Genomic DNA, 10923 nt, shown 5'->3' with positions numbered 1-10923 from the left:
CCTAGTAAACAGCTGACAGCCCTCTCTAAGTGGTTTACAGAGTCAGCCTTTTGCCCTCAACAATCTGTGTCCTCATTTTACGCACCTCAGAAGGACGGAAGGCTGAGTCAACCTTGAGCCTGGTGAGATTCCAACTGCCAAATTGCAGGCAGTCAGCAGAAGTAGCCTGCAGTACTGCACTCTCACCACCGCGCCACCGTGGCACATATTTATAGCCCCATTCAGTTTCCCACTACACTCTGATCTTAACTACTGTCGGTAAAGGTCACCCCATCCTACACAGGTAGTCCTCAACTTACGACAGTTCATTTAGTGACCGTTCAAAGGTACACCAGAAGGCACCAGAAGAAGCGGGTTTTTTTTCACGCTTACCGTGTTCGTGTCACACGATCAAAATTCAGACACTTAATGGGTTCATATTTATGACGATGGCAATGACCCGGGAGTAGGGGGGGTCCCTATACCAACCTTCTCACAAGCCAAGTCCATGGGGGAAGCCAAGATTCACTTAACAACCGTGTGACGGACTTAACAAATGCAACGATTCACTTATCAACAGTGGCGAGAAAAGTCATAAAATGGGGCAAACACACACAAGAAATGTTTCACTTAGCAACATAAATTGCGGGCTCCATTCTGGTCGTCGCTTGCAGGCTACTTGTATATCAACTAACTTAGGGGAGAAGCAAGCTTTAAAGAAAACCCTCCATCCTTCGAAATCCTAAGACCAGACCCACCTCTCTCTCTCTCTCTCTCTCTCTCTCTCTCTCTCTCTCTCTCTCTCTCTCTCTCTCTCTCTCTCTCTTTCTTTCTCTTTTTTCTTTCTCTTTCTCTCTCTCCTGTTAGCAAATCAGAAAAATGGCTGTTCTGACTGAGGCTTCCCCAAAAAGTATGAGGCAGATTCCTGGTCCCGACAAAACCCCTTTTATTAAACAAATGTGAATTCCTCTCCTTCACCTTCAGCCAAGGCCTGGCAAACAGTGTTTCAAAGGAATATTTATGACCACAGACCTTATCTAGCTTGGAAAGCTGCCAATGTCAATATTTTCCCAAATGAGATGCTGTGCAAGGAAAGACTGAGCACAGAGTCTCTGGGATTCACGGACAGATCTTCACACTCCTGAAATGAATGACCGAATGACCAAATTGTTTCCTGCAAAAGCCTCCTCCCCTTTCGCTCCTCTTTTATGTCCTATGGGAGGGGCCATTCACCGTCCACCTGTTGGCCTTACTCCCAAGTTGACCCCTGTTCTTTAGATGTTCCCTTCGTCTGGCAACTCTGCGCATACTGGGAACAGGCTCCAGCTGTTCCTCTGCCTCACTGATGTCTGATTCCGAAGGCAGCTGATAACTGTCGGACGGCTCTGGCCCCCCTCTCTGCCTCCGACACAGAGCCCTTCTCAGAGCCTTCCCCAGACTCCAGGACTGGCCCAGGTTCCTACCCAACCCTCCTCACTGTCCGAGTCTGCTGCCAACTCTGCTGGCGGGCCACAACACCTTGGGTTGGATTCACCAATGTGGCTTCGCCCACTACGTTCCCCCCCAAAATTAACTCCTATTATCAAGCCCAAATTTTATTTGCTGAAGAATTATCCCGCAAGGAGATCGAGCTGTTTCTTTCCCGTTTCGATTTACCTGGAAGGAAGAAACTATCCTAGGCATATGAAATAAGCCATTTCTATCAAAACAGGTTAAGTTTTCTTCCTTTTTTTTCCCCTTCCTTCCTTTTTTCCCCCAGGCTGAAATTAAACGTTGGCTTTGGTGATCATTTTCTCCAGTAAATTCATCATTCTTTCCTGCAGCTGCAGGCTCTGGACTTGGATAATGTTTTGCTGGTCCAAAGTCCTTCGGACTTCCCGACACGTTTCCTCCATCGCTCGGCTCAGCTTCTTCTGCTCTTCCAGCATGGCCTCCATCAGCTTCAACTTCTTCTTCTGGAAACTGCAGCTCTGCACTTTCCTTTTCTTCACCGGTCGCTCTTCTGCTCTGAAACGGAAAGACTTCAGCGTTAGAATCCCCTCCGTCGCCACGCGGCCGTCGTTGGAGCTCGTACAGCCTCACAACAAAGGAGGCTGTGAGTTCAACCCTAGTTAGAGGCAGATATTTCTCTCTCTGGGCACACTTGAGAATTTATCTGCTGAACAAAACTCCGCATTGGCGACAGGGTAGGGCATCCGGCCAGTAAAAAAAAAAAAAAAATCTCTACTAGCTCCATTCAGTTGCCCAGACTATAGCAATAGCAATAGCAGTTAGACTTATATACCGCTTCATAGGGATTTCAGCCCTCTCTAAGCGGTTTACAGAGTCAGCATATCGCCCCCCACAGTCTGGGTCCTCATTTCACCCACCTCGGAAGGATGGAAGGCTGAGTCAACCCTGAGCCGTGAGATTTGAACAGCCGAACTGCAGAACTGCAGTCAGCTGAAGTAGCCTGCAGTGCTGCGTTTAACCACTGTGCCACCTCGGCTGTGAGTTCAATCCTAGTTAGAATTGAATTGAATTGAATTGAATTGATTTTATTTGTAGGCCGCCCTTTTCCCTGAGGGGACTCAGGGCGGCTCACAGAAACCAGGGAGAGGGGAATACAATACAATACAGTACTAAGACAACAACACATAATAAAAATGATACACAACATGCATACAACATTCGGGCGGGGTAATGGTCCTTATCCCCAGGCCTGACGGGCGAGCCAGTTCTTCAAGGCTGTGCGGAAGGCCTGGACGGTGGAGAGGGTACGAATCTCTACGGGGAGCTCGTTCCAAAGGGACGAGGCAGATATTTCTCTCTCTGGGCACACTTGAGAATTTATCTGCTGAACAAAACTCCGCATTGGCGACAGGGTAGGGCATCCGGCCAGTAAAAAAAAAAAATTCTCTACTAGCTCAATTCAGTCGCCCGGACTACACCCCGGAAGGGATTATGGGGTCGTTAAAAGAGAATGAGGATTTTGGTAGGTGAGACATTTCAAAGCCGAAGAGCCAGCACTGTCCAAAGACATCTCAGTGGCCAAGTGGCCGGCATGACTAAATGCCAAAGGCACACGGAACGCTGTTCCCTTCCCATCAAAGGTGGCTCCTATTTTTCTACTTGCATTTTTTACATGCTTTCAAACTGCTAGTTTGGTTAGAAGCTGGGGCAAATCACAGGAGCTCACTCCATTACGCAGCACTAGGGATTCGAACCGCCAACTGCCGACCTTTCTGATCAACAAGCTCAGCGTCTTAGCCCCTGAGCCACCATGTCCCATACCTTCCATACCCATTCGCAAATGTGTGTGCGCGCGTCCACACATGCGCCCGGCTTGTCTCCACATACGCTTTGCTCAAAAAAACATCCCTAAATAGGAGCCAGGGGAGGGGGCCACAGCCCACCCGCGATTTCCACTACCAGTTAGGGTGAACTGGTCCGATTCGGTAGAATACCACCTCTGATCATGATATCAAAATAATTCCAGGGTGGATAAGCGGCCCTTTGCATCCTGCTTAATAACAGTCTGAGGTAACACAGAAGAATAAAAATAAGGAGAAAAGCTTGGGAAATTGTAGACAGAAGAAGCGAGAGATTTTGGAGACCTGGTGGACGATCCCTTAAACATGAGCCAGCTGTGTGTAGCAGCAGCCAAAAAAGCCAATACGATCCTTGGTTGTATAAACCGAGGCATTGAATCAAAATCTCGTAAAGTATCAGTACCGCTTTGTAAGTCCTTAGTAAGGCCACGCCTGGAATCCTGCATCTAGTTTTGGTCACCACATTGCAAAAAAGATGTTGAGACTTTGGAAAACGTTCAGAGAAGAGCAGCTAAGATGATTAAAGGCCTGGAGACTAAAACATGCGAGGAATGGTTGCAGGATTTGAGTTTGGCTAATCTAAAGAAAAGAAGGACTAGGGTGACATGATAGCAGCATTCCAGTATTTGAGGGGCTGCCCCAAAGAAGAGGGGGTCAATTTATTCTCCAAAGCCCCTCAAGGCAGGACAAGAAGCGATGGATGGAAACTCATCAAGGAGAGAAGCAACTTGGAATTAAGGAGAAACTTCCTAACAGTGAGGACAATTAACCAGTGGGACAGAAGTTGCCTCCAGAAGTTGTGGGTGCTCCATCCCTGGAGGTTTTCAAGAAGAGATTGGACAGCCACTTGACTGAAATGGCACAGCGTCTCCTGCTTGAGCAGGGGGTTGGACTAGAAGACCTCCGAGGTCCCTTCCAGCTCTATTCTGATCAATGGCATTGCTTGAAATTTTCCTTCCTTGTCTCCACCTTAATCCCAAGGTTGATCTGAACAGTCCCTTGATGCAAACGCGACATAAATTTCTCTTTTTGGTGTGCAATACTAAATCCCTCAAAAGGGACGCAGTGGCTCAGTGGCTAAGACACTGAGCTTGTAGGTCAGAAAGATCAGCAGTTCGGCAGTCCGAATCCCTAGCGCCGCCTAACGGAGTGAGCTCCCGTGACTCGTCCCAGCTTCTGCCAACCTAGCAGTTCGACAGCACGTAAAAAATGCAAGTAGAAAAATAGGAGCCACCTTTGGTGGGAAGGGAACAGTGTTCCGTGCGCCTTCGGCGTTGAGTCATGCCGGCCACCTGACCACGGAGACGTCTTCGGACAGAGCTGGCTCTTCGGCTTTGAAACGGAGATGAGCGCTGCCCCCTAGAGTCGGGAATGACTAGCACAGATGGGCGTGGGGAATCATTACCTTTTACTAAATCCCTCATCAGTTTCCCTGTGACTTCCCAATCCCACCGGGCCAAACCCATAAGCTTCGAAGGTCAAAATGTGTGTCTGTGTGTGTGTGTGGAGGGGTTACCTTAATTTATACGAAATTAGGCTGGAGGAGCTCTCCGAATGGGCGTCTTCGAAGAATTCTTCTCGTCCTTCGTACGGGAACTGGTTGTATGGCAAATAGAGAGGCGCTGATTTGGTGGAGGGTGATTGCGAGGCTTCCGTCTGAGAGGTGGAAGGGCCTGGTTGCTGGCTGTCGTGAATTTTCACATCGTTGTGCTCCGGGACTTTAGATAATATTCTATCAATGGTTTTGAAGTAAGGCCAATCGGGTGCTAAGGTTTCACTGTCCGTCATGCACTTCAATTTCCTGCGGTGACAAAAACACAGTCACGTAGGCAAACGGGCATCACACATGGAAATAATATAGAATAGAATAGAATAGAATGGAATGGAATAGAATGGAATAGAATGGACTAGACCAATTAATGGAATGGAATAAGAGTAGAGTAGAGTAGAGTAGAGTAGAGTAGAGTAGAGTAGAGTAGAGTAGAATAGGACAATGAATAGAAGAGAAGAGAAGACGAAGAAGAAATTGAGAATAAGAATAGAGTAGAGTAGTAGAGTAGGACAATGAAGAGAAGAAGAAGAAGAAGAAGAAGAAGAAGAAGAAGAAGAAGAAGAAGAAGAAGAAGAAGAAAGTAGAGTAGTAGAATAAAATAGAATATGGAATAGAATAGGAATAGAATAGTAGAGTAGAATAGAATAGAATAGAATATGCCAATTAATGGAATGGAATAAGAGTAGAGTAGAGTAGAGTAGAGTAGAGTAGAGTAGAGTAGAGTAGAGTAGAGTAGAGTAGAGTAGAGTAGGACAATGAATAGAAGAGAAGACGAAGAAGAAATTGAGAAGAAGAAGAGGAATAGAGTAGAGTAGTAAGTAGGACAATGAATAGAAGAGATGATGAAGAAGAAGAAGAAGAAGAAGAAGAAGAAGAAGAAGAAGAAGAGAGTAGAGTAGAAGAATAGAATAGAATATGGAATAGAATAGGAATAGAATAGAAGAGTAGAGTAGAGTAGAGTAGAAGAGAAGAGAAGAGAAAATGAAATGGAATAGAATAGAATAGAATTCTTTATTGGCCAAGTATGATTGGACACACAAAGAATTGTCTTCAGTGCATAAGCTCTCAGTGTACCTAAAAACATTCATCAAGAATCAGAAGATACAGCACTTGGTGACAGTCAGAGGATACTAAAGAAGCAATCAAAATCATACTAGGTAACTAAATAAAACAATATAAATCGTAAAGATGCCAGCAACAAAGTTATAGCCATAAGCAGGAAAAGGAGATAGGGAGGATGAGGAGAATTTAGATTGATTAACATTTGTATGCCGCCCACTCCCATTGGGACTCTGGGCGGCTTACAGACAAGACAAAAAGAAACATATATTAAAAAATTTAAGATAAGGATACAAGTATTAAAATTTCACACCATGCACACTGTTAAGAGTGGGGCTGGATACCAATTAAATAAAAGTAATACAGCCTTAGTAATAATTTGACAATGTTGTGGGAATTAGTTGTTTAGCAGAGTGATGGCATGTAGGGAAAAAAGTAAAATAAAATAAAATAAGAGTGTCACTCCGGAAGGAATCCTCAGATCGTGTCCGGCTATCTCCACATTAGCCACAACCAATTCCCTCCGCGCCAGCTCACTGCAGCCAAGTCGCCGCGGAACAATTCAACCATCCAATTTAATTATTTAAAACAATGTAAAAAGTTGTTTTAATTGTTGCCATGCATGTTTCATTTTGTCCTTCCTTCGGCATCGTTTCTTTTCCTGATTCTCTTCTATCATTTCTTCCATGTTAGCGTAGGAGCGCGTGTGCTGCAGAGAGCTGGCCACAGAAAGTTGGCTGTGATGAGTTAACAGCTCTTAACTAAAAGCATTTCTCCCTCCTTTCCATCTCTCTCCTCTCTCTTTCTGACTCTGAGGGAAAAAAAACGGAGCGCAAAGATCGGGATCAATTCAGATCCGTAGGGATCCTTTATGCCTCCTTGACTTATCCCTGAGAACTCTCCGGCTTTCCGACCCCAAAGCACGTCAAAAATCCCGCTCTCTGCTTATACGAAAACTTGGGGAAAGGTTCCCTGTGGTGAAGATTAAGCCATATTGAGAAGGAGGCAAAAAAGTCAAGATGGCAACCCCTCATGCCACACCCTCCCGGCTTTGGGTGTCCGGCAGCCCGGATCAAATGCCAAATGAAACTGCTCCGCGTCTTAAAAGTCGCCTCCTGGGGAAAAAAAGCAGCTTTTGGGACAACCACGACCTAGATGATGGAGAATCTCTACAGGCTTCACATCTTAAGATGCTTTCTAGGCTCTCTGGAGTTGCCCTCAGTGGACCAAGGGAGGACTTGATGATATCCTAACTCAAGCAAGGGGTGCCACTCAGAGGCACTTGGGAATAACTTTGGAATCTTGGCAGGATCGCGCACGGAGAAAAAGAGACAGCAAAGGATTCTCAGGTCAACAGGTGAGCATTTAATGAGCGCATCTGGACAGTCCAATAGGAGCCATGCCTCCCCCCTTCTCTTTTCTCCCTTTGGGCGGGCACAAATGGCATTTCCTGGGTCTCGCTCATTTGCTCAGGACAGCGACCATGCCGGACGCCACTCTCTGGAGAGGCCATCTGCCTGGGTTCAGGGGCAAAAAGGGACCAAGATTGGCACATAGGTTCCCTGGGAAAGATTGACTTGGCTTGACCGGCCCTGCAGAAGCAAGTGGTGCCACTCTGGACCACCGTGCACCACCCTGGCACCTCCTGCCTGTGCCCGGTGGCTTTCGGGCTACCATCTCTGTTGCCCAACAAGGTTGCTGGGACCTTTGCGGGTGGTAAGGACGGTGCCTTGAAATCTTTCTTCTGGGCAGAGGGATGGGCAGAAGATTCTTGAGGTTTCCCGGGCACCGCCTCCTCTCGCATCCTCAACTCACCTGTATTGGAAGGTCATGTTGGTGATTTTAATCTTGATCTCTTCCCCGTGCCGGATTTCCCCCGTCATTTCGAAGAGTTTGTTGGCCATTTTCTCGTAAACTTTGGCGTTCCTCTTGGTCTGCTTCAGCTCCTCGAAGAATTCCTCCCAGACCAGCATCAGGCCTCGCATCTCGGCTTCGGTCCAGTTGCGCGCCCGCCGGTGCTTCTCGCTCTGGACGGACAGGAGGCAGCCGGGGGCCGGCGCCGAAGCCATGGCAGCTGCCGGCCGCCGAGGCTCTTCGCACCGGCCAGCACAAGCAGCGGCTGGCTGGCAGAGCAAGATGGGGCCTACATCTGACAGGCTGGAATTTAGCTAAAAGCTTTTAAACAGAAGGACGTCATTTGGATGTCATGTTTCCATAGCAACGGAGCCACTGCATAAGCTACAACAACAAAAACCTTTTAACTGAAAGGCGAAGAATCGGGACAAAGTTGACAGGCCATCAATATTAAAGCTTTTAACCACATTAGGCTTAACTAAGCCGCACACTCACCCTCCCGTGCACACAAACACACTCACACAGGCACACACGCGCACGCACACACACACACACACACAGAGGCAGGCTGGCCCCCTGCATTTACAGCTCCCCCCCCACCCCAATCAGAGCAGCATCACAGCTGGGGAGGGGGGAGCAGCTGGAAAAGCCCTTCAAAAATTCCTTGCAAGCTTTACGGGAGAGCCTGCAGCTGCCCGTGTGGGTCAGGGGTCTTTCTGGGGAAAGACCCGTGCAGCCTCGGCTCTGGCAAAGCAAGGAGGGCGGCTTCAGAGCCAAGGGTCCATTGTTGCAGGGCAAGAGTCCGCCATGCCAGAGAGGGGGGCTGGCTATATCTATATATCTCTATCATCTATCATCTATCTACTGTACCTCTACCTCTGCCTGCCTGCCTGAGTGACAGGATGATCGGATAATTGGAAGTGTGGTTGAATGGCTGGCTGGCTGGCTGCCTCCCTGGAGGATTGAATGGATGATAGGATGGGTGGCTGGCTGGCTGGCTGGCTTCCTACATGCCTACCTTCCTGCCTGCCTGGATGATTGGATGACTTAATGGATGATTGGATGGATGGGTGCGTGGCTTCCTGCCTGCCTGCCTGCCTGGATGTTTGGATAGATGTTTGGACGGGAGGGTTGGTGGGTGGATGTCTGCTTGTCTGGATGATTAGATGGGTGCCTGCCTGCCTGCCTGCCTCACTGCCTGCGTGATTGGATGGCTGGCTGGCTGGCTGGCTGGTTATCTGCCTGCCTGCCTGCCTGGGTGATTGGATGATTGGATAATTGGCTGGCTGGCTGGCTGCCTACCTGCTTGCCTCACTGTCTGACTGCCTGGATGATTGGATGGATGGTTGGCTGGCTGGCTGGCTGGCTGGCAGGCTGCCTGCCTCCCTGCCTGCCTCCCTATCTGCCTGGATGATTGGATGATCAGATAATTGGATAGATGATTGGATGGGTGAGTTCCTGTCTGCCTTCCTGCCAGCCAGCCAGCCTGTTTGCCTGCCTGCCTGCCTGATGTTTGGATGGATGATTAGATGAATGGATGAAAGTATGGATGGATGGATGATTGGATGGCTGGATAGATGGAAGGCTGGCTGCCTCCCTGCCTTCCTACCTGCCTGGGTGATTGGATGATTGGACTGATGTTTGGATGGGTGGATTCCTGTCTTCCTGCCTGCCTGCCTGCCTGCTTGCCTGGATAATTGGATGGATGATTGGATGGATGGGTGGATTCCTGTCTTCCTGCCTGCCTACGAGCCAGCCAGCCTGCCTGGATGTTTGGAAGATTGGATGGATGTCACCACAACTCACTCACCACCGCACAACTCACAACTAACTCACTGCAGGACAACTCACAACTCACTCACCACAACTCACAACCAACTCACCGCAGGACAACTCACCACAACTTACTGAGTCCCTTTGGGAATAGGGCGGCATACAAATCGAGTAAATCCAATCCAATCCAAATCCACTCACCACAGCATATCTCACAACTAACTCAACGCAGGACAATTGAACAATTCAATGATTGAAAATAATTGAAAATATTTTTCGTCGTTCCTTTTGCATCTTTCGTTTAATTATTCCTTCCCACTGTTTCTTCGCTATCCATATAATAAACCTTGGCCTGCAGAGAGTTGTCCCCAGGAAGTTGGTTGTGTCCAGTTATCCTGCAGTGAGTTGGCCACAAGTTGGCCATGGCTTGTTGGCCATGTTGAGTTGTCATAGATCCCTTCAGGAGGAGGGAAGGAAGGAGGGAGGGAAGGAAGGAGGGAAAGAAGGAGGGAAGGAAGGAGGGAAGGAAGGAGAGGAGAGAAGAAAGGAGGGAAGGAAGGAGGGAAGGAAGGAAGGAGAGAAGGAGAGAAGAAAGGAGGGAAGGAAGGAGGGAATGTAGGAGAGAAGGAAGGGGGGAAGGAAGGAGGAAAGGAAGGGGGAAAGGAAGGAGAGGAGGACGGAAGAAAGGAGGGAAGGAAGGAGGGAAGGAGGAGGGAAGGAGGGAAGGAGAGAAGAAAGGGGGGAGGGAAGGGGGAAGGAGGGAGGGAAGGAAGGAGAGTAGGAGAGAAGAAAGGAGGGAAGGAAGGAGGGAAGGAAGGAGGGAAGGAAGGAAGAAGTAGGAATGTTGTAAGATAAGATGGAGTTATGGGATGGTAAGAAAGCAATTTCAAGTATATTGTCAACTGTAGGGGAAAAAATTGTTATAAATACATATTATTAATAACAGTTATGAGATCATATAATTGTGAATGTATATATGAAATTAATAAAATTTTCAAAAAAAAAAAAAGATCCCTTCAGGTGGGAGTCCTCTCAACCTTTGGGAATAGATCATCCTCGACTTCAACGGAGCCCCAAATTTCTGTGGCTGAGATGGTTTATTTTTTAAAAACAGAGCTATGGTCCATTTTGCGACCTTTCCTGCCGCAGTCGTGAAGCAAACAGTTGCGCTTGTGAAGTTAGTAAAGCAGTTGTGAAGTGAGCCTGGTGTCCCCCTTGACTGGACTTGGAGGTCGCAAAAGGGGATCCTGTGATCCCGGGACACTACGACCATCATAAATACGAGTCGAGGGCCAAGCGTCTGACTTTTGATCCCGTGGCCACCGGGGGGGGGGGGGGGCTGCAAGGGCCGTGTGAAAAAGTCACTTTGTTCTTCAGCGCCGTTCGTCACTTTGA

At 48.1% G+C, this 10923-nt stretch overlaps 1 protein-coding gene across 1 annotated transcript; it reads right to left on the bottom strand.

The window, feature by feature from the left end:
- Positions 1-1745: 1745 nt before the first annotated feature.
- Positions 1746-7970, bottom strand: MSANTD1 (Myb/SANT DNA binding domain containing 1). The gene is made up of 3 exons (XM_032223617.1): positions 7717-7970; positions 4807-5091; positions 1746-1986 (listed from the first exon to the last, which is right to left on the bottom strand). Exons 1-3 carry the CDS (start codon positions 7968-7970, stop codon positions 1746-1748), a joined length of 780 nt encoding a protein of 259 aa, XP_032079508.1.
- Between the last annotated feature and the right edge of the window lie 2953 nt (positions 7971-10923).

The sequence above is a fragment of the Thamnophis elegans genome, chromosome 9 (assembly GCF_009769535.1).
Source record: "Thamnophis elegans isolate rThaEle1 chromosome 9, rThaEle1.pri, whole genome shotgun sequence".
NCBI lineage: Eukaryota > Metazoa > Chordata > Lepidosauria > Squamata > Colubridae > Thamnophis > Thamnophis elegans.
This window is presented reverse-complemented; position numbering and strand designations above follow the sequence as displayed.